At 46.0% G+C, this 24,601-nt stretch overlaps 8 protein-coding genes across 8 annotated transcripts; 5 read left to right on the top strand and 3 right to left on the bottom strand.

The window, feature by feature from the left end:
- Positions 1–957: 957 nt before the first annotated feature.
- On the bottom strand, positions 958–1,874 carry EV420DRAFT_1478301 (uncharacterized protein; the record flags this gene model as incomplete). Its single annotated transcript, XM_060469484.1, has 4 exons — positions 958–1,137; positions 1,186–1,278; positions 1,329–1,504; positions 1,553–1,874. The coding sequence occupies 4 exons, from the start codon at positions 1,872–1,874 to the stop codon at positions 958–960; spliced, it is 771 nt and encodes a 256-aa protein (XP_060332569.1).
- Positions 1,875–2,315: 441 nt separating this feature from the next.
- Positions 2,316–4,073, top strand: EV420DRAFT_1478300 (uncharacterized protein; the record flags this gene model as incomplete). Its single annotated transcript, XM_060469483.1, has 9 exons — positions 2,316–2,415; positions 2,529–2,650; positions 2,696–2,725; positions 2,810–2,949; positions 2,999–3,058; positions 3,098–3,380; positions 3,425–3,515; positions 3,640–3,677; positions 3,948–4,073. 9 exons carry the CDS (start codon positions 2,316–2,318, stop codon positions 4,071–4,073), a joined length of 990 nt encoding a protein of 329 aa, XP_060332568.1.
- Positions 4,074–4,456: 383 nt separating this feature from the next.
- Positions 4,457–4,954, top strand: EV420DRAFT_1641079 (uncharacterized protein; the record flags this gene model as incomplete). Its single annotated transcript, XM_060477186.1, has 3 exons — positions 4,457–4,653; positions 4,702–4,832; positions 4,884–4,954. 3 exons carry the CDS (start codon positions 4,457–4,459, stop codon positions 4,952–4,954), a joined length of 399 nt encoding a protein of 132 aa, XP_060332567.1.
- Positions 4,955–5,996: 1,042 nt separating this feature from the next.
- Positions 5,997–6,757, bottom strand: EV420DRAFT_1478299 (uncharacterized protein; the record flags this gene model as incomplete). Its single annotated transcript, XM_060469482.1, has 3 exons — positions 5,997–6,465; positions 6,518–6,655; positions 6,708–6,757. 3 exons carry the CDS (start codon positions 6,755–6,757, stop codon positions 5,997–5,999), a joined length of 657 nt encoding a protein of 218 aa, XP_060332566.1.
- A 448-nt stretch (positions 6,758–7,205) lies between these two features.
- Positions 7,206–12,230, top strand: EV420DRAFT_1478298 (uncharacterized protein; the record flags this gene model as incomplete). Its single annotated transcript, XM_060469481.1, has 17 exons — positions 7,206–7,406; positions 7,434–7,652; positions 7,745–7,828; positions 7,885–7,968; positions 8,017–8,154; positions 8,209–8,817; positions 8,864–9,112; positions 9,200–9,304; positions 9,401–9,820; positions 9,894–10,114; positions 10,300–10,360; positions 10,399–10,514; positions 10,588–10,947; positions 10,988–11,022; positions 11,103–11,441; positions 11,691–12,019; positions 12,054–12,230. 17 exons carry the CDS (start codon positions 7,206–7,208, stop codon positions 12,228–12,230), a joined length of 3,747 nt encoding a protein of 1,248 aa, XP_060332565.1.
- A 6,689-nt stretch (positions 12,231–18,919) lies between these two features.
- On the top strand, positions 18,920–19,607 carry EV420DRAFT_1267776 (uncharacterized protein; the record flags this gene model as incomplete). Its single annotated transcript, XM_060467408.1, has 2 exons — positions 18,920–18,995; positions 19,045–19,607. 2 exons carry the CDS (start codon positions 18,920–18,922, stop codon positions 19,605–19,607), a joined length of 639 nt encoding a protein of 212 aa, XP_060332564.1.
- A 1,160-nt stretch (positions 19,608–20,767) lies between these two features.
- On the bottom strand, positions 20,768–21,403 carry EV420DRAFT_1532669 (uncharacterized protein). Its single transcript, XM_060472729.1, has one exon. The coding sequence runs from the start codon at positions 21,383–21,385 to the stop codon at positions 20,858–20,860; it is 528 nt and encodes a 175-aa protein (XP_060332563.1). The 5' UTR covers positions 21,386–21,403; the 3' UTR covers positions 20,768–20,857.
- An 820-nt stretch (positions 21,404–22,223) lies between these two features.
- EV420DRAFT_1332067 (kinase-like domain-containing protein) lies at positions 22,224–24,155 on the top strand. The gene is made up of 4 exons (XM_060468819.1): positions 22,224–22,335; positions 22,394–22,498; positions 22,550–23,062; positions 23,117–24,155. Exons 1-4 carry the CDS (start codon positions 22,233–22,235, stop codon positions 24,034–24,036), a joined length of 1,641 nt encoding a protein of 546 aa, XP_060332562.1. The 5' UTR covers positions 22,224–22,232; the 3' UTR covers positions 24,037–24,155.
- Positions 24,156–24,601: the final 446 nt, after the last annotated feature.

Genomic DNA, 24,601 nt, shown 5'->3' with positions numbered 1-24,601 from the left:
ACTATACGGTGCAAAGATATTCCTATTAACGTACTGATTACTGATGAAAGCACGCTAGCGCTGATAATGGTCAGCCGGTGGGTCTTTGTGAGATATTCGGGCTTCTAATGGTACGATACACACCGGGAATATAGAAATTTAAACTCATTTTATTGTTATGTATATACTCAAGTTTTCGATCTACAAATACAATTTACTTCAATTACTTATTGAACCAAAGGCTTAAGAGTGCTTTAAATTGGGTCTTAAATGGAACGAATATGACTCAATTCCACCATGCTTGAAATGAGGCCCAAAAACAGTAGCCTAAGTTTATCCAAAATCCACACCGAAACCATACGTTCGATGTGGGATTCCGGGAAGGGCCGAGCCTGAGATACGAAGTCCTCCGAAACTGCGGGCCGAATTTCCGGTTACGAGACGAATTCCGGTTACACGAAAATTAATGGTTAGGGACCTGATTTCAACATGTGCCAAACGCGCCTAGAAATTGATGATTTGGGTATGTATTGAACGTAGCGGATGCTCAGCGCAGGCTAAACAAAAGCTGAGCTCATGATCAGCCTGAAGCTGAGGTGGGCATGACTGACATGCAGCAACTATAGATTTAATAATATTGATAAAGGCCAATATTTGGATCTTTGTTTCGTTTGAAAGACATGGTACAGAGAAATGGGTACAAAATAGGGCTAAGGGTGATGATATGGCCCAGGTAATGTGCACCTACTGACGTTGCTCCTGGCATCGTCACATTCCTATACCACCATTCGATCACGGCAACTACGGCTCTCGTTTGCTTCATTGTAAGTGTCTGATTCTGAAGCCATGGCAATGGGCATCAAGAATATATATAATCCTATGAGGGTACCTGATAGAGGGAAAACCTCGCAGCCCGATGTTTCTATTAAAAACAAAACTGTTAGCTATCTAGAGATCCTGTGGGTATGGTTGCCTTACTCATGATATCTTTCTAGGTGCTGAAGGGCCTGCAACGGCTGTTTGCACTGCCTCCATGGTCCTTTTAGCCGATTGCTTGCGTGTTTTCTCTGAAAATTTTTTGCAAAGGCACTGCATGATTTGTTCGAGAGGCCAGACATTAACATAGTTGCTGAGTGGGTCGTCGAACTCTTGCATCATCTAACATTGCATAAGAGATAGTAATGCAGCACAGTGTAATACACATACAGCATCTTTGAAGGCATCCTTATCAGTTTGATCTTGTCCACTCGCAGACATCTCCGTCTTGAGATATACCGGAAAGATCTTCTCGGCGTATTTCTGCAGAAAAAAGAATCAGGAAATGAATGAAAGCGGAAGGGAGAACATACGACAACTTGTTGGTAGGTATCGCCTTCCCAGTTCAACTTTGCACCAAGCTGAACTAAGCCTAGGTTCCTGACTCCCTTAGGCTGAGCAATTAGCACCCTCTGAATAGTTGGATGGGAGCTGCTACTGATCGAGGTTTGCGATGAAGACAGGGGTTCTTCTTCTGTACTCTCCTCATCTGAAATGTCATCATTCAGAGGCGGTTCATCATCACAGGATGGCGTACTGGTCCCTCTGCCTTTCTCTTTATCCCTTCGCAGTGCCAGGGGGATGCTGGCACGTGATGTCAGAGGTATAGGAGTGGGGTCCCTTTTTTTGCCTTTTGCCAATGACGAGGATTGGCAGGAAGGCAGCGGGTATGGAGCAAAGTGAGTGTGCCGCAATCTGCCTGCCAGTGGCTTCAGCTTTCCGGAATGAGAGAGGTGTTCAATGGCCCATGGCGTTGCCTTTGGTGTGAAAAAAAGATCCATAGCACACAGTGAGAGGACCATTGGAGCAGGGGGTGTAGTATTGTCTGCAAGGTAACAGATGGAATTAGACGTCTCCATTGATGGAGAGAAGTGACCAGGCATAGTCTATATAGAGGACCTCCGTTATAGTAGGCAAAAATAGGGATTGCCCATCCTAACGATAACAGTGGACTAAACAAAAAAGTGCGAGTTCGAAGCGCTCAACAAAAAGTTGCGACCCTCCCCCATGAAACAATGCATGTCATCATAGTGATAAGCTGGTAGTACGGGCCGCCCAAGTTCCATGTGGAAAACTTGACAATTGCAGCCCTCATAAACAATTGGAGACTTCTGAACTCGGGAAACAATGCGAGCAGCTGACATTCAGCATAACAATGAGAGTCATTGGCCTCGTAAAGTGACTGCGTCGAGGTTATCATTATGAGTAAAGACAAAAAAAATGCTGGAAAGGGCAATAATCAGAGAACAGCATATAACCGCCTTGCCTTGTGTATCCCTCCCCCATACCAACCTTGATCAATGCCGACCAATTATCATCTCCAACAAACCCTTCAGTCCTCACACGCTGCAGTCTTCTGCTTAGCCATCACCGAAAAGGGAAACTTTCTGGCCAGTGGAGGTGAGTCCCACAGCCAATGCTACCAAATCTATGTTAAACATCATTAGGCTCCGGCGGAACTTGCCTCTGGGATCTATGAAATGACAGGCTTTTAAAGTGGCCAAGTGCTGCAGGATCGTGGGGCGACACCACTGCAATGATTTGGATAAGAAGAGAGGACGACTCTGATGAAGTGCTCATGTACGGAACACTGAATGGCTACATGGCATGTTGGAAGCAGGCAAAGAATACCACTGTGAGTACCATCCTCAGCTACACTTTGTAATGCTGAGTACCACAGGATTTCAAAGAGCTATATGTTCTGAGGATGGTAGGCTCATGTGAAATCACTGCATTCCATTTCGACCCGGCTTCCAGTCGGCTGGCTATGACTACTTGACAAGGCATTGTGCAGGTGCATCGAGTTGACGGGAACATGCAGTTACATGGCATTTTCTTGGTGACCATCAACAGCTTCGATCCCAAAGCCATCCATTTTCATGTGAATGGCAACAGTAGGGATGTCGTTGTATTTGGCTGCCATAATGGGAAAATGTGGGCTCGATTCTGCTACACTTTGCACCATTTTGATGCCTTTGAATAGCTATTTCCTCAGAGGCGCTGATGGGAATATCATGGAGTCAATTGATACAGGCGGAATGATGTAAATCTTTTTTCGTTATTCATGGGGCTAATCTAACAGATGCCCAAGAGGGAACACAGCTATGGACTGTGAGAAGGATGTCTTCTGCCTAGATGACCCTGCGCAAGGCGTCGCGCTGTACCGGCTGTCAGATGGAGTAAGGGTCAAAACCTTCCCTATCGAGGCTACCAAGGTGCCGCGACCTCGACAGGTTGCATTTGCCAAGAACTGCAGGGTGATAGTAAGCGGCAGTGACCACAGCATTGTATACGTCTTCGAGAGGAGAGACTCGAATGTGCACCAGTTGGACACAGGCATGGAGGACCACATTCAAACTGTCACGGTAAGGGGCAAGTCTCAAGATAGTTCATTGCTCAGATTTCATAGGCAGCAAACATTGATGGCATTTCTACCGTCATTGCCGCGCACTCGAGAGACATCGGAAAGCCGAGTAGGATCTTCATCTGGATGAACTCAGGTCAGCCAGTGGCAGAGAAAGCTACAATGGAGAGCTGGCTCACCTGGAAATATATTCAAACCATATGCATCATCCTGCTAGCTATGAGCTTCCTCTATCAGCATTTTACAGTGCGTTATCCTAGAATGTCCAGGCATCTGCTCTAACTTTGCACCCAAGGTCGTATGTTGGCTCCTAAACAATACCTGGGCATCAGCTTCTATGTTAATAGAGTAAAATACTTGTACTTACATAGCTGTTACGAACACTGCAACAGTGAAAAGCCAGTCTAACAGATGAAGGAGTGGATAGTCATCGTTTCATGGAAAGAAAGTAATGCATAAACTCTGTATGACAGTGTTTAGGATAATGCTATTGAAATCGCACCCTGTGAGGTGATGAACCCCGCACAAGATCGGGCGGGCTTGTTATATTGGGTGATTCTGTGCATAGAAAACCCACCCAATTTTCTGGGGAATTCAGCACGTCCAGAAGCAGGTAGAAGGAGAGAAACGCATAGACACTGTGCTACAGCATCGAGGCGATTGGGATCTTGTGCCGGTGATAGTGAAGGCATGAACACTGTACGACAGTGTTCATCAGTGTTCATCGTACAGCATTCAGCTATGAGTCGGACTTTGAAAGAGCCAGCTTTGTTTACATTCGAGGCTCTCGCCAAATAACAACCAATCATGATGCCCAGCTGAGTTAACCTTCTGTTCATACCGCTGCCATGGCCTGGTCGAAGTTGTACTTTGACCATGCTCTCGGTGGATATGTTCCACTCTGATGACATGCTATTGCTATTATGCTTTCCCACCATCCTTTTGTCAGTCAGCATTGCACATCGTCTGACAAGTCTATCTATTGTGATAGCCTTGCCAATTGTTTCTCATGCTATAAATCTGTTGCAGTTTTTCCATCTCGCACATTCTCCCTCACACCTTATAAGCTCCATAGCCATGCCTCCCCAATGCCAAACTTGCTCGCGGCCCCAGGCTCCTCCCAAACTGACCATGGTTATGCGATCGCTCCTCCGTAGCAATGATCCTCCTCGTGACGTCCTGGCCAGCTTCCACGTATCTTTGCAGGCACACAATCTTGTGGGTGAAGTTTCTTCATTCGATCCGGGGTCTAAAGCATGGGTTGAATGGTCGAAGTATGTGTTCCTCATTCCTTGACTCGCCGATGCTAACACATTTGGTAGGATATCTCTGGGACCAATATGCCTGCATATTCTAAACAAATATCGCAGTCAAGAGGACTGTACAATGTCGCTTTATCGGAATAATGCTGGTACTTATTGGAAAGTGAAATCACATCCCTGTGATTTCACTGGTGAGCTGGCTATCTGAAACCTTCTCACCCTCCATTGATGGTGTTTTCCAGTACCAGCATCCTCTTTGCCTACTCGAGCATTCCTGCACCCATCTGGCATATTTCGACCATTCTTTTCTTGAACAGTTGCATGCCAGCGTGCTATGCCAGGTTTGTGATCCTGACTTCGACTTTCCATGTTCTTACTAACTTTCTTTGCTAGACCTTAACCTCATAAAAATCATGACACGTAAATACAAGAGTGACATCTACAATCGTAAGCACTCCATTCATTCTGTGCTAATAATGAATGGCTCATGAGCATATGTAGGCCATCCAGAACAGCACCCCCTGCAGCAGCACCCTCTGCCATCTTTTATGGCCCGCTACTGCTCAGTCAACATGTCAATTGCTGAGCATGGAAATCTTCAGTTTTTTGATTCACCAATTGGCATCCGGATAAGGCTTCTTCATGTGACAACTGGACTCATTCCTGCTTTGCTATGCCAAATCCAGAGTGAGAGCTGAGAATGCTCAGCTTGCCATTGTGTCTTCTCTATTGATGGATACAATGCGCATCTTGACACTGACAACATATGCTGTAATTGGTACAAATGTATCCCAGGCAAGTGTTCTTACTTTCCCGAATCTTCTTTATTGACAACCATCTAAGTCAGCCGAGTTCGACCTCTTGATTACCCTGGACACCGATTATCCTCAAGTGTCATACCTGCTGTCAGTCTTGGTTTATTGGATCCAGAGGAACTTGCATGGCTGGAATGGAATTCTCGTATTGGCATTCCCCGAGATGTCTGGGCCGCTATCTCCACTGCTAATTTACAGTGTTCATGCTGTTTTCATATGTACTCATTCCAAGCATATGTAGCTCATGTCCCATGTACTAGCTGTGTAAATTGATTCTACGTATTGAATGACATTTCAATTCTATCATATAATTCTTTTCTCCCATTTTCTGTCCGAGTTAAATGAGAGTAATTTTGTGCCACTATCAAGACACAGTCAGGGTAAGCTAATCATGCCAGCATTTCTAGCCCTGCCAAATCAACTCATTACGAATTCAAAGGAATTCAGACGCTCATCAGAAAAAGGTTCCAAGACAACAATGCATTATACAGATAGCAACGGGTAACAAGATTTCAAAAAAAAACTATGTATATGTACAAATTAATGGCATGCAGCTTCATCTTCCATGCAAGAAAGCCATTGAAGAACCATGCGTTGGTTCCTTCGCACTCCAAATTCAAGAGCAACCCGTTGAGCTGACTCTAGGTGAGCCATATGATCAGCTATACAGATAAGGAATTTGAGAATCATTCCGGTGGTGCTGATGTGCTGATAGAGTCGTTGAATATTTTCGACAGTGGAAACCTCATCAATGCAGCCCAGCCGGGCTGCTTCTATGATGGCATCAAGGAAATTTGTGCTTTGGTTGAACGTATCCGAGAACATGAGACATGTATCTGAGGCTGGTCCAGCCTGGATATTGATGCCTTCCAGTAGCACCATAAGGTCAGGGATATCTTCGTTGTCATCAACAGGGAAGGATGGGGGAGGCTGGGGGTCTTGAACCTGGCCCTCATTGTACAACGACGAGGGGAGGGTGGATGATGGGGCAGGTGTGCGGTCTGAGGACCTACAGCATCTATCAGTACCAAAAATATAAACATTGTAACTTATATACTCACCTAGAAGATGTATCCGTGAGTTCCCCGGGTCGAAGGGAGAAAGAAGAAGATAATGGCCTTGTCATGCCAACATCCAGGCTTGCATGCGAGGGGATAGGAGGAGCTGCCTTGGGACCTACAAGGGCCCGTATGTTGGAACTAGTCAAAGAGTCATTAGAAATTATGAAGGGGGAAGAGAAAATGTACATACAAACTTGTTTTCACAGCTCTAAGCGAGATGTTCAACTTGTTAGCGGGCATGGTTGTGGATGAAGGTGAAATGCAAATTGGGTTGTCAAGATGACAATAGACAGTAATCATCACATGATCTGTTGCGCACCCTACGAAGCTGAAAATGTCGATGAACATATGCATTGTTCAACTAACATGGAAGCTTTAATTGTCCTGCAGCGGCGCAGAGGAAAATTGGAGAATGCGATATAACAATTGAAGTTGGTCCTAGTTAGCTCCCAGCAGGACTAGGTCATCTCCAATATTGAAGTAGTTAGGTAGGTGACATGCACACAATAGACAGCATGAGTAGCTTTCCAACATTAACAGATACAATAAATAATACTAAGAATGGAATTGCGATTTGCTATAAAGCCGGAACTTCACAGCTAACCCATAACTCATTCATATCTACAACATTGTATGTCGTAGACATTCCGAGATGAATATTGATCCTTCCTCTCAATCCTCTATCTCAATGGCTCTGGTTCCGATTGACGTGGGATGCCGACAGCACGAGTACGACATGGAGCTGGATCTCGGTGCCGCTTCGACTTCGACAGATTTAGTCCTCAGTGATCATATGGGTATGAGCAACACACATCAAAGAAAGAGACACGTGGTTGCAGGACCCAATCGCCAGTCCCATGATGAGGTTAACCACACATTGCCCATTGAGGTGCAATGCTGATCATTCTTTTTGCAGATGCTTGGTGCACTTTGCTACTCGCAAGACCAGGAGCACAAAAAGAGCAACATGATAAGGCTGTTGAAGGCACAACAAGACGCTTTGTCCAAGGAGCTCAGGAAGTACCAACAGTACTTCCCTGTTCCAAGGATGATTTATGCAGGTCTCGACAATGATTCGCAGGCTGCTGAGCTGAAACGACAAGTCTCTTTGCTACACTCAGAAAGAGAGGTGATGGTACATATTCCTAACAATCAATAAATGAGCGTTGTTCACACCCTGACTAGCTACAAGAATGAACCAGACATTTGATGACTATGGCAGAGCAGCAAAAGGACATCGACAAGCTACTGAAGCAAAGAGCTAAAGATGAGAGGCTTTTGACTCAGCAGCGAGAGATCATCAACCAAGCAGTCAGCTTTTTGCAAGGATCAGATGCTTGTCACTAGAACTGAAATCCCATCACTAGAACCAGCATCAATCAATCAACAGCAACATGTTGCAAGGACAAAAGGAGGCCTTAGAGAAGCAAAACAAGTTCATCGCACAGATGGTAGGTTTTACTCGTGTTTTGAGGGCAGATATCTAAATAAAGCGGTAGATGTCACGAATGGAAGCATTGAAAGCAGAGAGCACTAAGACTCATGAAGAAATGAACCACTGTTCTGCGGAACTGAAAGCTTTGAAGATGGACAATACAAAGACTTGTGCCCATTTGGCGGAACTGGAAAAAGCGATAGTGAGAATCCTCTGTCCCTTTGCTTCATTAGCATGATCCGATACAATGCTACAGAATAGTAAAGACAATGAGATTGTCAGTCTCCAAGGACACTTGGCTGCCATTTCTGCTTCTCCTTCTCAAAGTTCGACAAGCGGAGTCGCTTCCACTCCTCGAAATCAGGCAGGCACTGCCCCTTCCGCTACACAGAGCTCGCTGCACACCATACCACTTCCCAGAAAAATTTCGACTCCCAGGGGAACGTCACATATGCCAACGAAAATACAATGTCAACAAGTAAAAGTTCCCATCTCTTCTTGGAGGGAAGCGTTGCCAGCAGTCGATCCACCACCCTCGCATACCTCACAGTTGGTGACTACACAGGAGGGTGCAGCTGCGGAGCCAGCAGTAACTGATCTGACGACCCTGCTCCCAGCAGAAACACGGGAACAGCCTTCAACGCAGGAAAGTGCAACAGTGGGAGCAGGAGGAATGCCCTCAAACATTAATCTGGGAGACCCGGATCAGCTCATCCGATATCTGGCATCTTGCCTCAAACGAGTGGTAGTCAGTGACTTGAAAGAGTCGCTCGAGACAGGTCAGCGTACGTTGGCACCGAAGAAGATGACTGAGAGAATGGAGCAGCAGGAAAGGATGGGGAAGTCAAACAAAAACAGGCTTCAGGTTCGAAGAACATTATAATTGCATGAAGTAACTGATAATGCTTTAGACCTTCATACGACGCTGGTGGTGCAAGTTCTATAAGGTAGATTCGGTCGAAGAATTCATCGTCTACGAGGCCCAGGAACAACAAACCGTGCTAGCGTTCAAGGACAAACAAGGACCTGGTCCAACAGAGGACGACCTTATCTTGGATTTTAGCCATGGATTTGCTTCGTCTAAGTGGAACAGAGCCATCTTCATGATAATGATTCCGATGATTCAAGAGGAACTGAAGAAAGAACTGACACTCCCTGCAGTTGACGATGGCTACATAGAAGAGACGTTGCTCAGTCTCTTGCGATGATCTTGGGCAAAGTGGGCTGAAGCACTCCCTTGATACAAGGCTGGTACAACTCAGCTGGAGACTGGGGAAGAGGTTGTGCAGCATGTGGCAGAAACTGGAGATCATGTTCATAAGACAGCGGCGTTGCGGTCATCCAAAGTTAGGGTATGTTGTATTCTCCACATACAAGTCCATACTGATGCATGAACACAGAAATATGATAGATGAGTAATGACTGCAACAAAAATGATTAATATCAAGATGAAGAACGGAGACATGGACTTACGAACCTGGCAACTATTTCTGAAGATGCTTCAGATGCTAGGAACAAATGGAATGTCATCTGAGGAAGAGGTCATAAAGGTCGTAGGGGGTATCACCGAAACTGTGTATACTGTTAAAGTATGCATCTGGCAGAATGGGAAGGTTATCGAATACCTCAAGGATATCGACGGGGCTTCACCACAGTTTACCGGCAAAGGTAGCCATCCAGCGCACAGGGATAGGGAGACTGTGCCGAGAATGAATGAGGTAGTCAATGCCCCACAAGAACTGCCAAGAGCGCTATATGACCCTGAATGGCTGGCAGAACTGGATGAATATGAGCAAGGAGATTTGTGTATTTCCAAGGATGCGTTTGAACTGCTGGAAAAAGTGGTGGAGGCAGTGGATATGCCTGAGGTAATGGTGGAGGAAGTTGATTAGATACTGAGTATTTGTGACATTTATAACAAGTCTGTATATTGGCGTGCAGCATCGTGAACTGAGACAAAAGGAACGGCGAAGGCCACCCTGTTGGATTGGCCTATCAAGGGGTATATGCACAGTGTACAACACTGAGCATAGACTCACAATGGCATGCTACACCTGTCATCATGAGGAAGACACCCTATATGATTGGTGTACGATGCCTATCATCGTGGGGTGGTGGTGGTGGTGGCAACTTCAAATTGAAATGACCAAACTCAGCACCATGTGACCCAGCAATCCAGTCTGTTTGTCACATGAGCAGCCATCGGAGCATTCGAAGTTTGCTTGTTTCGTGTTCACTTAGGACACTCTCGGTGTGGTACACTGACAGTATTCTCATCTCCAGCTGATCGGCATGGCTCACTGATCATCTCCTCTACTCTATACATGTAAAGCAACTTATTCAATAGCATTTCTCTTGGTCGGATTCGCCAGCTATCATCCTCGTTCATTGTTGATTGCATGTGTACAGTACGCGTGTGATACCGCCAAAATCCTTCTTCTCATAGCTCCATCGGTGTAGTACGCTGGTGAAGTCTACTCTGCCAACATCTGCGGTGTGGCACCACGGGCCACCTCTCAGTTGCATACAATTGCATACATCTCAAAAGTTAGCATTTCCTAGGTAAGGACCTCTTCAGTGCATTTTTCTTAGATTGAGGCTGAGTGAAATTTCAGAAAGAAGCTATGTCTCATAGGATTCTGCACCATGTCGCGCTGGTAGACGGTGACATCTACTCTACCGCAGGGGACGCGGCTAGTCACCGGTTTCCTCCCATTTCTAGTCAAGAAGCATCCGTCCTTAATCCAAACACCTCCCGGTACTCTGATATGCGTCAGTTCCATCAACTGTCCAATGAATGGCCCTACATGATGTTGGTTCCAACATCCAAACCCTTTTATGGGCCTCTATTTGAGAGACTAGCATTGGACAAGAAATTCCTACCGGTGGAAGGTTACAAAGAGGTTCAGGAAGAATCCATAGCCAAATTCTGGTCCCTGAAATCGGGGGTCATGAATGAATGGATTACTCTCGAAGGAAATATGCGAGCATTGCTGTCTGCGATGCTTCATTTCAGCAACGCACCCTTGCCGCAGCTGTGGCAACCTTGGTCTTATCCCAAATGCTTCGGGTATCAGCACAAGCATAAAAGCAGAAGATTGGCAAAGATTTCTACTTTAAAATCATGAGATGCATTCATACCCTTGATAGCAGCGCTATCCTTCACCATTGTTCTTATGCGGTGGCAAGAGAAGTCAAATACACAGTTTGAATGGAGGGAGAAAGTGTTGCAAAGGGCCAAAATTCACCCGCAGTGGCTAGTGGATATCGAGGATTCCGTTGTATTAGATGCACTTGTGCCTAGAGTCAGCGGTGTCGTGCACTATGCTACCTCTGAATTTCTCATTTTCCTTCCTGATATCATTCGCATATTCCCTGATATATCAATTTACATCAATTGGGGCCCCGAACTACCTGTTCATGTTCTAAATTACTTGCGCCCCCTCGAGGTACCAACCGTTGGCAAAATCAAAGGTCTACGATCAAAGTGTCAGTCCATGCATGACACAGTTGCTTCGGAACCTTCTTCACCAGCCCGAGACTTGCATCCTAACCCGCATGTTTCCTCTTCTCCAACTCGCGCTCCAGTGTCCTGAACCTTTCCACTGGTAGAAAGATATAGCAGCCAACTCCAGGATGAAGATTGGAGATCTTTTTTCATTCGACGAGCTGCAGAGAATGCTAAGCACATGGAGAAGGAAACCGTGGAGGCACATCAACAATGACAACAGCACATAGATAATGCAACCAGAGGTCATATTCCTGGGAGAAAAGGCACCAGGGTTTTCTATTGGGATGATGTTGAGGGGACTCTGATTCACCGTGCTGCTGGCTGCAAAAGCTATGAGTGGCATTGGAATAGGTATGGGCCCAAGCAGCGCCAATATGACTCCTTCCACGATGAATGGGATTTATGTGAAGAGCTGCAGCCTGATGATGAACCAACATATATGAGCGACGACGACGACGAGGGTGACAAAGATGTTTATGTGCCGCTTTATGACGATGACGATGACAACGACAACCATAACGAAGGAATTTATTCCTCCAGTGCTGATCTTATGCATGTTCATAGTATTACCGATGACATGCCCACAACAGAAAGCCAAGCAGAAGCGAGCACAGATGAGATCACAGGAAGTCGAGATGCCCTCGACGATTTGGTATACTATTGGTTTGGGTTCGTGGCTCCAAGCTTTCCAGTGGCTAGTCCATCTAGCACTCCGGAGATGCATCATGTATGCAAATATATGGGCCTTCTACAGGATGCCTCGATAACTCAAGGCCAGCGAGAAGACCTATGCCATTTTTTTGGCTACTTGCAGCTTGCCCATACCATTGAAGATGTGCCTGCCACTTTCTATGACATTCGACAGCTGGTGAAGAGGCTGGCTGTGGGCACCTGTGGAATAGTGAGCGGGCTAAAAGGCGAACCTCAAAAACCCACACACACACTCACACAACTACACAAACTACAATCACCCTCGTAAGTTCTAGGGGGAGCAATTATTCCTAATGCAATCCAACTATACTTCAATATCTCGAAGAGTTTCTCTTATTCTCAGTGCTCTTAGCAAAGCTAAGCTTTCTCTAATGAATTCCTAAGTCTAGGAACTTTTTACAGGAAGGTCGTTCACTGGCGCAACGCAACCTTCAAGGCAGATTTGAGTTATAATACACAAGGGACACTGATCCCAACAGAAACAGAGGCAATACACGCCGAAACTTTAGTGAGCTCGCTAAAAGAACACCACAGGCAAGCACTGACTTAGCCCACTCGCTACACAACTGTATGTAGGGGTTCTCCAACTAACTCCTGCAGGTTATCTTGACTCAAGAACACTTCAGAAGTGCTTGGAAAACAGATTCAGAAACGGAACTTCGAACAGAACTGACACGGAACAGACTGAAACAGAACAGAACAGAACAGAACAGAACAGATCTCAGATTTCCACTTCAACACATTCTCCGAACAGACTTATCACACTTAACAGAACAGAAACAGCGTCACTGATTCGTATTCACTCTGACTAAGTTCTCAAAAGTCTTATCAAAAGGGTATCTCGTATTTCTCTGAGTGAGCTCACTAATTCTACGCACAGCTCGAAGTCACAAACTGATCCTTTGTTACAGTATGTTGGAATTATTGCAGTGGGAGGCTTGCAGTAGGAATAATACCTAATTGTTAGCTACAAGAGCTCCTAATGAGCTCCTTATATACTACGAAAAGTATCTAGAATATTCTACCTAAAGTACTAAATATATCCAAGTATCGTGACAAATGAGTAAGCCGAAGCTTCGGGAATCTTCTGGCATAAGCTTGAAGTTGCAAATCCCAACACAGTACCGCCTTCAACGCGTGCACGGGAACTCGGGGGCTCGAAACTTGGCCTCTACCTACTGTAACCAGTCTACTTATACTACAGGGGAATTAGAATTACAAACGTCATGCAGTACCCAGACTCCTACATGTGTAGCACGTTGCCACCGCCGCCTTACTGAGCATCTGAGTCGGACTTCCCAGTTTTAGTCTCATTTCTATAGTGAGCTCGCTAAACGCGTGCCAAGAGGTGCTCTCCTGACACCTGCAGGCTCGTTCTCTAGCAACCGACAGGTCTAGGTGCACGGAACTATCAGTTCTAGCATATGTCGTTCAGGCCTTCTTTCTTGGATTCACAGAGGCTTCTTGTAGACATGGCAACAAGTGAGTCTTCGAACAATGGGACTCAGAACAATGGAACGCGGGCTTGCGGACTTTGGCCAAAGCCCATTGCCCAAGCTCGTGCCAGTGATATCTGTCAGCTCGCTTAAGGATTTCCCCGGATTTTCAGGTACAGCGCGTCACAGTTAGTGAGCACGCTAAGTGTTCTCGGTGCCAGTGCAATCTTCAAGGTTTTATCTAGCTCCCGTGAGTGTGCTTGTAAGTTAGAGCCTAAGGCATTGGGTATAGGGTTTGGCCTTCTCATCACGCATGCCCGTCAGGTACAGTGCTGTGACTAAGTCCTGTTTAGAATCCTGTTGCTTCTTATGCCATAAGTTATATTCCATATCATTGCACCGTGTAGCATTAGTGTCGACGCGTAGTTTTAGTCCGCTCGCTCACTATTTCTCAGTATGCGTGTAAAACACTCTAGATTGCAAAATTACACGTGTAAATAGGCTGCAGTTGCAACACCGGATGCTGATGTACATTTCCCACCTGGATTCCAAATCAGCCGGGAGCCACTGAATGGAGAGACTTGGTACATCCTGTCGCCTCACCAAGAGGACGGACAGGCAGACTTCATAATTCTTTTGACAAGTGCAGCTTCTGTCCTTGAAATCCTTTGCCGAAAGTGGGGTCCAGACTTCAATGACATTGCTAAAAAACTGCTAGAGAGGTGTATACCTTTCAATGCAGCAATTCGCAGTTCTCGTGAGCGATTGTCAACTCCGAAAGTCTTGCCGTGTTTTAGTCGTCTTGGCTATCAACATGTCAACTACAAACCCGATCCTCTTGATTTTGCAACGTACCAGTCTCTCTGCAAAGGGTTTCTGCATTCTCAAAGGGGCCGAGCTGCTTTGCTGGCGGGGGGCATTCTTGCATGGATTGCAAGGGACTATATTCCAGATGACAAAGTGTATATGGGACCTTCACATGATGTATATTCATCAGGAGTGTGCTTTGTGAAAGACGGCAAATCTGGTGCTTCTTACTGGGATGATCAATTGACCGATGATGAGATCAATCTCCTCTGCGGTGTCTATATGGTAGAAACGGGTGAGTTTACTCTCCATTTTCTTATCAGCTCTGCGAATCATTACTGATATCGATTACAAGGGCGTTGGGATGGCAATGATCACCAACGGATGATGTTGTCATGGTTTCCCAAACCTGCAGCTTGGGCGACCTCAGGATTGAACGTTGGATTCTGGACTTCTGACTGCGAGTCCTGGTATCAGAAGCGCCTCCAAGAGAACATGTCTGAAAGTGCAGTACTAAGGAGTACCAATCAATGGAGGCACTCTCTACACTTCTTGAAGCGCTCTCAGAGGGTTGCTGAAACCAACAAGAAGCTGGCCAGTTTGTTTTTGAACTCTATTATTACATGGTAAATATCAATATAAATACAAGTACTTTACATTCATTGTACAATAATTATATGTGTTAACTGCATTCCTGTCTGACAGGTAATCTGGGATATACAGTGTAAGCTAAATGATGTGCTACTAGATAGCCGGTGCAAATCACATGACCTTGAATTGGCATTGAATTTCAATTGCCAACGCATGTCGGTTCTTAGCTTCATTCATCAGCGTGGTACGCAGATGAATGAAGGGTCATTATTTCGGGACATATCTCTTTCCCTGCCCCTTCTACAGTTGCCTTTTGTTTTCCCACGTGGTACGTGGGCGAATAAAGACTATTGTGCTATAGGCTGATTATGTCATCAGCCTTATTGTTCTTCTTCCTCTTAAATGTGATGCACGGTCCAACGCTCTTTCTTTCCAAACCCATTTCCTTCCTACATCTCTACTCAGCGTAGTATGCTGAGTATAGTAGATGCTTTCACTTTACTTTTGGTGCTTCACCTAGCCTGGTGCTCTATTCAGTGTCGTACTCTGAGATCTATTCTTCATGCAATTTTCGGTGTTCTACTTGGCGTTGCACGTTGAATATAACGCCACGGGCATTCTGCTTGTCATTATGCCGTCTTGTACATGTCTTCTTTTTCCTGATGGGCATGAGCTTGAGTCCAAACAAAAATTGGCGGCTCACCTGCTCGAGTTAAAGATTTTGAAGAGGGTATTTGTTCTCCTTTCTCATCATAACTCATGAACTGACATTGCATATACAGAATGGCAGAGATGGGTCTGCCAATCGTGAACAAGTGTCGAACATGGCCAGTGGGAATTCTCATGTAAGATTGCCTTCGCATTTATGTACTTTGAACACTATCTTAATAACACTCTCTGTTCAGACTGCCTCCGATGAAGTTGTCCACATGGTACCTCTTGGAATGTCAAGTGATATCCCCGAAGAGCATGGGCTGGCTGATAGGCTGGTTGCCCTTACTCTGACTGATGAGGGTCCTAATGTGAGAGATCAGTCGAGCAAGCTCTGGTCATCACAGCACGAGTTCCAGTCATCTCACGAAGGAGATATACCTAGTAAATTTAAAAAGGTATCTATCAATGACGCTCAAAATAGCATTTCCGCTGTTGTGAACGAGGCTTTGAACCCGCTACAAACATGTTCCAACTCTTCTCCTGCCAATCCTACTTCAAAACCTATGGCACATCCATTGCACTCACCTAGGACGTGGCAAAGACAAGCGATACCATGTTCAGCCGTGTTGGCGGCCCGTCACCCAGCCCCAGCACCTCTCGCTCATGCAGAGAATATCATTGAGTGCATCGAGGATGAGGCTAAGCTTCTTCTCGATAGACTTTGCTCATGGCATGAGGTGGATACCCAGGATACTAGCCAGGTCTCTGATAGGAGGGAGCAGCTGAAAGCAGTGGATCTCAATCTAAAAAATTTACGTGAATCCCTCTCTCGAGTTAAATATGGACACGAGAATGTTTTGCATGGCCAGAAAGCCGATGTTGTTAACGTACTCCGGCAGATAGACAACATTCTTCAAATATACGATGCGCATCTTCCTGAGGTCGAAACACCTGTGAAACCGCTGGAGTATGATGCCAGTGAGCTGTCTCGTTACTTTTCTTTACTGTTCAAACTAAACCCATCGAAGGTCATGTATTTGTGCACCCCTTGGAAAAGGTACATGGACTTGCGCAGCTTGTGACACTGTTTGGTGTCATATGCCATGTCATTGGGGGTTTCGCAGAAGGATTTTGTAATCTTGCTATTCAGATGATGCTCTTGCTCATGTCAGGAGCAATGGCAACAAACCTGACTAACAAGGATTCCAATGGTAATTCTGTCCTCGACGCAAATCAAGATGCTATTCTGAACCAAATGCCGTCTAACCTTTACACTGCTTTGAAGGCAATGAATATCGATGGCCGTACCATGATGTATGCTGTATGTCCAGACTGTAACAGCTGCTACGAACCAACATATACCACTACTCTTTCGTCCTGTCCCTCCTATCCGACTCATTGCCAGAACATGATCCTGGATCGTCGGGACATTCCCCTTGCCGTGCAGGTCTGCTGAAAAGTGATGGTAAACCAAGGAAGCCATTCCTAATGGCCTCATTGGAGGATTATATTGCACGTACTCTCGCTGACTCCCAGCTAGAAAACTTGTGCGATGCGGCTTGCGACCAAGCTCTACACTCACTTCAGCAGCCTTCCAACCTGAATCGAAACATTACAAATGTTTTTCAGGCTGAGTTCATGCGCCACTTCAAAGGCCCTGATGGTCAGAGGCTTTTCATTGATCGAGGTGATAAAGTCTGCCTGGCTTTTGCACTGCAAGTGGACTTCTTCAATCCTAATGGAACAAGGAAACGGGGAAACCATGACTCGATCGGGCTTATCTCGATGGCCAATCTGAACCTTCCAGAAGAGATTCGTTATTGTCCTGAACATATCTTTCTGGCCGGTATCATACCTGGTCCTGATGAGCCTGATGTTGATACCATCTCCAACTTCATCTGGCCATTGATCGACATCTGCAAGATTGCATGGGAACATGGCATTCGCATCTCTCGAACAGCTTCCAGACCAGACGGTCGTGATGTCGAACTTGCTGTTATCTTGTCTGTGAATGATTTGCCTGTGGCTTGCAAAGTATCAGGTACTGCCAGCCATGCATCACACTGGTATTGTACAGTCTGTGAAGGATATGGCATCTCAACCATGTACGATACCTGTTTCCACAAATGGTGTCATAGAGATGCTCATGAAATGCGGTGTTGTGCTGAGGCATGGAGGGATGCTTTGACATCAACAGAGTGAGAAAAGCTGTTCAAGGATCATGGTGTACGCTGGTCTGAGCTGTGGAGATTGCTGTATTGGGATCCTACTCAAATGCTTGTTATCGACAGTATGCACTGTGTCTTGGAGGGTCTTGTTCATTATCATTGCCTTCATGTTTTGGAAATTGATATTAACAAGGCAGGTAAAGCGAGAAAAATGGTCTCCGCTTTTGATTACCCCTGGATCAAGTATTCTTTGGACACAACCACTGATCTGCAATGCCCCATGAAGCATGATAAGGAAATCTCTCATATTGGCCACATCCACAGGATGTTGGAACTTCCACTAGGAGACGGACTGCCGCTTGAAGACAGAGACACTGTAGACATTACAGTCGAACAGCTAGGTGCAAAGTTGAAATGGAAGAATGCTTCACCCCTCAAATTTGTCTGTCACACGCTCAACTTACCAAGGACATACAGAAAGAAAGTTAAGGGCTCTTGGAAGCAAGTTGAGGTATCAGCAAAAGATGATCTCATAGATTTACTCATCGAATGGGTGCGTTTTAAAATATCTTGTCCCTAATTCTGTGTTGCTGATCTCAACATTAGTGTCTTAAACAATGCATGACATCGGGTGAAATCCACAATGTACGATCTGTTGATAAGGCAACCATTGAGCACATCCAAGCAGTCATCAAGGATACTGCAACTCCATCATGGATCAATTCTGTCCCCGCTAATTATGGAGTCGCATCGGCAGGTACCATCAAGGCAGATGAATGGCATACGCTGAGCACCATTTACCTTCCTATCACTCTCATTATGCTATGGGGTGACGACGATGGTCATTCACCAGCAGAGGGTTCTAGATCTCTCGAAGTTCTGGACCATACCATGGCGCTCTTTCAAGCCGTGACTATTGTCTGTCACTACACGATGAACCTTGGCCGAGCGACAACGTACAGGACAATGCTGAAACGTTGGGTTGATGGCCTATATTCGGTTCACCCACATATAAAGAATCATCACAAGAGACCAAACATTCACATGGCCTTTCATCTGTATGATTTTATCCTCGCATTTGGACCTGTCATGTCTTGGTGGTGTTTTCCCTTTGAGCGGCTGATCGGGACCCTGCAGAAGACGCATACAAATAACCACGTCGGTGGTACGTGATTCCTTTCTCTTGCTTAAAGATCGATCTCAGATTAAATTAGGTGACTTGGAAAAGACAATCCTGCAGTCATTCCTGAGGGGTGCTAATCTTCGCCGCCACCTCAATAGGCCTAATTGTCCTCAGTTGATACGGCAGTTCAAGATTCTTTTTGACAAAGCTTTGCCTCCAAAGAACCAACGAGAAACAATGTTCACTGCCAATCCCCCATCGGTGAGACAATTATCGCATGCCTACTATACTTATTGCGGAGTTACATTTTCCCACCAATCAACACATCTCGGGGGAAGCCTTGTTGCATATTACCCTACAACGAAGCCACAAGATCTTGTGGTGGGATCCATTCAAGAGATCAAAACGGAAAGTGGACAAGTCTTATTCACAATCAAGCGTCAAGCGCCTCTTCCTGTCACCAAATTTGATCCCTTCAAGCGCTATGCGGACTTTCCTGCTACAACATATTCTTCAAAAATGGTAGATGGCCCTTTGGATTCGATACATCCGAGTCAAATTCGGTCGCATGTTGCTCGGTATGAGTTCTCGCATGAACGTGCCGTTATCATTGATCTGTGCAGGGTAGGCTTTCTCATCTCACTATTTCCGTGAGACTCACTCGCCTGTCGTAGGACTAATATCATTGGCAAGATTAGAGTACGCTGGCGCATTATAATATTATAATATAGTTATAACAATGTAACCTGTATTTCATTTCCGCCATCGGACACAGCGGGGGGCTGGACATAAGCTCAGCCGATATCCAGCTTATTCTGAGCATACGCTGCATTTAAAGTACACCTAAATTTAAGATTTCAGGGCATATTTACCATTTGCAAAAATCTTCTTTGCTACCATTGTTTTCCGAGCACCTGAAATCCGGGTCGGAGTTATTGCTTTTGGTGCCAATTCTGACATCATCTATATGATAGGGTTTCGCTGCCCCTGAAATGTGATCCTGAACGAGTGATTTCGGCAAAAGTCTTGGGCTATTTTACACGTATGTTTCCGAGCGTCCCGAAAGCAGGTGTTAAACCTTCTGTTGCGGGTCTAATTTAGGCCCTCCTTGAACCTTTGATAGTATATATAGTTTAAGGAAACAAATTTATTGTTTCTAAATCTCATGTATCTACATAACAATAAAACGAGTTTAAATTTCTATATTCCCGGTGTGATAAGTCGCCGTCTGCATTCTCGTAGCGATCTACTTACGTGTTGCTTATTCCCGCGGGGATTTCATCATATATAAGCTGGTATATTTTGAGTCCCCATGTCGCGTTTGCCACAAATGTAAACCCTTTTGCCACTCACTTCGTTTGAGAACGGCCCCGCGATTCTAACAGTCTTGTGTCCAACGGGAAATTTCTAGCCACTGGTTAATAGTACATCATCCTCGCTATCTTATTTTTGAGATGTGCGAAGAATTATTTGGAAAGCTTCACCTGTCCCTCTGATTTTCCTATTCAACTGGCGGAAATTGCACCGGAGAGCATGTGCGGCATATTTGCATTATCAGCGGGGTAGGCAGGAGGTTATTGCATAGACACAGGGCGAACTGGATGGGTAGATGTCGGAGAAGACTGTGAGAGTGATGCGTGAGAAATGAGCCGCAGCGTGTGAGGTATGGAGCGAAGACGAAGCAGATGTTTCGTTTCTTTTACAAGATACAATGTGAATCTTGCTACTGCAAGGGATCTGCCACACAAGGGATCTGCAGCACGAGAAATTGAGTACGAGTGGGTATATATTCCAGAGCAAAGATACAACAGCATGGTAGATATCCTAAATTAAGTAGAGAGAAAACCGGAAACGGCGCATCCGGTGTAGAAGTTTGAAGGTATAGATGGCATAGCCAGAAGTTCCTAGAGATACGACAACGGGAAGACATGTGTGCAATATCTGCGAAGTAAAACTTCGAAGCCAGCCCGGGCAATAGTAAACATAAGGATCATGAGGATCCATCTGAAGCCAGTGGAAAGGCTTGAAGCGTGAACCACACGTTTTGGTACTGTGGTACTTGCTATAACTGGCGACGAAGACGTCTGATTCGAGTCAGACAGCAGAATTGGCGAGGATGAAGACGCTTGAGTCGAGTCCGACGGCAGATACGGCAACGATAAAGACGTTTGGTCCGAGTAGGGCAGCAGAACTGGTGCCGGAAGCATTTGGTTCGAGTCAGATGGCAAACTCAACGGCAGTGAAGAAGCTTGATTCGAGTCGGATAACGGACTCAATGTCACTGAAGACGCTCGACTCGAGTGGGACAGCAGACTCCATGATTGTGTAGACACGAACTCGTCAGAATCTGGGCTCCTATTAAGTTTCGTTCCGATGAGCCTGTCTGGGAACGACTCGGAGGGATACCGCGAGTAATCCGCGTGAAGAGACATGATGTCGCCGAGCTCCTCGATGGTTATGACTGCATCGCTGCGATTTCTGGGTTTCTTCGCTCGGGATATCGACCGCGTGGAACGTTTGACTAGTCGAACGGCGGGGAGGGAAATCCGGGTCGTATCCATGGTGATGGTAGGCACCTTCTGGCGCTTTGAGCGCAGCTTGAGGGTGGGCCGAGGCAGAGAGATGTCGATAGCGGTAAGTCGGATAGTGAGGACAGGTAGGGAGATCATGTTTGCTGCAGTGAGTAGTGAGAGAGAGAAAAAATTTGCTTCCGGCTATATAGAGCTGTCACAGGAGCGTCCATCTCGATCTGATCTCCTGGGCTGTGTTGGTTGTGGAGAACCAAAGTTCTTCTCTTAGACATAGGGCGAGCGTGGAGAACAGAAAAACGTGTCTGGGATTCTTTCATCTCGTAGTGGAAATTTTCGAGAAGAATGGAAGTAGCACTGCTGGCGTTGGCTGCTTTTTTGGACCTAAAAACATATCCTAAAAACGTTGTGGCTTTTGATGGTCTTCTTGTGACTGTAAAGCAGGATCTATAAAACATAATGAAAGAACCTCGCTTTTTGTAGTGTTTTTACTCACCAAAAAGAACTTTGGATCTGTTTTCTGTTTGTTTTCCCTATTGTAACGGGGACAAAAAATAATCTTTTTTACCTTGTTTTTAGGTCGTCGTTTTTCCCATTACGAAACTGCACAGACAGTCATAGAATTTTCAGAACTTTTTCGTTTCGACATTAAATTGAACATACCGGCCTCAGCAATGCAGACTGAAGCTTTGAAGAGATGAGATCTGGAAGAACTTGTGTCGGCATTTGCCGAACTGGCTTTTCACGCGCCATGCTCCCTCTTCAGCGTCTCACAAAACGTATATCCGCAGTTCCCCATGAAATAACCAGACATTTCGACCATGAGGGAGAGTGGCTGTGGAACGATGCACTGCGTACGTTTTCGGCCCAAATTTCCGATACAAGTGTTACTAATTCGTGTTCCCGAGTCAGAACGAAGGTGCCGACATGTGAAATTTAACGTCGACGCCCTTTGCAACATATCGACGTCTGTCGTCGGGGCGCAAAAATGTGTCAGATTCGAAAGCTTTGCTCAAGGTTCGTTGTTCGGGCTCGTTTTTGCGATAATAATAATGTGCAAGGTCATAGGAGCCTATAATAAACTCTTTCTTCTCGGGTTTGACAATGGTGCTGAAGCTATTGCACGGATATCCTCCCCACTAGTAGGTAACTTGCACATGTCCACAGCCAGCGAAGTCGCCACCATGGAGTATGTCCGGGAAGTCTTTGGAGAACCTACACCACGCGTCTTAGCCTGGAGCAGGACCCCTAAACTAAGAGCTGCTGTAGAATCGGATTTTATTCTCATGGAACGCGTACATGGAGTTTCACTCGAGGATCGCTGGCTGAATACTTTCGACGCGGATATGGGGGCTCTGCTGAAAGATCTGATCTCTTTTGATATACACCTCCATGGACGGTTCTTTTCGCAGATCGGGAGCCTGTTCTTCAAAGAGGATGTTAGCCCAGAATTACGCGACAGACCCCTGTACCTAAAGGAAGAACATAATACCGAGCCTGCTGCACAAAAGTATCGTATTGGACCGGTGGTCGACAAGCAATATTGGTTCAACGAATATGTAGAGGGTGACCGTGGTCCTTGTAAGATTCTAAGCTCCTTTAACTGGATTCATGAAGCTAACTAGTGATACTTAGGGCTTGATATGACCTCTTTCATACAAACCACCTGCCGATTAGCGCACTGCAAGGCTGAATCTCAAGCCGCCAGTGCCAGTTCCTCTCATCCACGTCCTAGTTCCCTTCTAAGCCGTTCCAAACCTCACGACCTCCCAGAACTACGTCGGCTTCTCCAGCAATGCATATCGCTAGCTCCCTACCTGAATCCCTCAGAGCCAGCACTTACAGCACCGCGCCTCACCCATCCTGATCTCTCACGATCAAACATACTCGTCGCTCCTACCGGAGCAGCCAATGTCCAGTCATACATCGACTGGCAAGGCGCTATGACTCTCCCATACATCCAAGGCGCGATCATATCCCCCGCAGTACTCTACGGAGGTAATTTGATTCCTCTCCCCGATGATCCATTCAGCATGCCTGCGATGCCCCCGGATACGGATATCTCTCCTGAGCTCCAAGAGCAGGCAAACCTCGAATTGAGGCTCGCAAAGCGACACCAGCTAACCTCAAGTGTCCTGTTACGCCGCGCCCCGCTGTGCCTCGCAACAGCCTGTGTGCCACACGCTCAGCTACTCGCCTCACTCCCTGAGACTGCCCTCCGGTGCTATGCCGACGGTCCTCAGAATCTGCGTCATCTCGTTCGTCAGTTATGCGATGCTTGGCCTTTTGATATGGATGAAGCTGCCGAATGTCCTATCCAACTGTCTTCAGAAGATATCACACGCGATGAAGAGGACTATCCGGCTTTCGTGCGCTACCAGCAGCGCAAGGACGAGTACCGAGGGCATATCCAGTGCGATCCTGACGGACGGATGCCGGAGGAGCACGTAGATGCGATGCGGCGTAATTGGGTTGTTGCGCGCCAGAAGTGGAATGAGGAGGAAGTGTCTCCATTTCCGTTCCAGGACGGAATGTGGTCTTTCCATCTCACCTGATATAATGACACACAGTGTACTAGTTAGATATTCGATAATGAGGGCAACCACTATCTCGTCATACAGCCTTTTCCCCCCTAAACATGTCCACAATCTGTTTTAAATGCCTTTGGGGGGGGAAGGTAGGTCGAGCAAACCTATAAAACAATAGTAATGTTTACCGGTTACTTCAGTATTTCGAATATGGCATGCCAGATCCCGGTCCCACTGGAGGACGGCGAGAAGGACCACATCATTGTCAAGCGGTGGCTAATAGGAACCACGGGGGTGAGAGCGGAGGAGCTGAAGTGAATTACATTTGTGTATAGTCAGAAGATTACGCTCAGTGTGATACGGCCAACGAGGATAACTATCATGAAATCGATCAAGACACTGGAGGAGATTTTGGAGAAAACTGAGGGTGGAAGTAGAGGTTAACATGGTCAAGTATGGTCTGATGCTTGCGGACAGGAGGAATAAGTTGAGATGTGAATGTACAGTTATTTACCGGTCATTGCAACACCATGGTTCAATGAAACATTTAGCCTCTTGCTCTCCCTCTGTTCATCCTTCATCGTCAACTTGT

Source organism: Desarmillaria tabescens (genome assembly GCF_030435595.1).
Source record: "Desarmillaria tabescens strain CCBAS 213 chromosome Unknown EV420scaffold_12, whole genome shotgun sequence".
Taxonomy (NCBI): Eukaryota; Fungi; Basidiomycota; class Agaricomycetes; order Agaricales; family Physalacriaceae; genus Desarmillaria; species Desarmillaria tabescens.
The sequence above is the reverse complement of the archived record's forward strand: the minus strand, read 5'-3'. Positions and strand labels throughout refer to the sequence as shown.

Excerpts from the sequence above, each read along its gene's own strand:
- EV420DRAFT_1532669 (XM_060472729.1), bottom strand. The coding sequence starts at position 21,385 with ATGTCTCTTCACGCGGATTACTCGCGGTATCCCTCCGAGTCGTTCCCA.
- EV420DRAFT_1332067 (XM_060468819.1), top strand. The coding sequence starts at position 22,233 with ATGCTCCCTCTTCAGCGTCTCACAAAACGTATATCCGCAGTTCCCCAT. Across the intron at positions 22,499-22,549 it reads ATTCGAAAGCTTTGCTCAAG|GAGCCTATAATAAACTCTTT; the intron begins GTTCGTTGTTCG and ends GCAAGGTCATAG. Across the intron at positions 23,063-23,116 it reads AGAGGGTGACCGTGGTCCTT|GGCTTGATATGACCTCTTTC; the intron begins GTAAGATTCTAA and ends AGTGATACTTAG.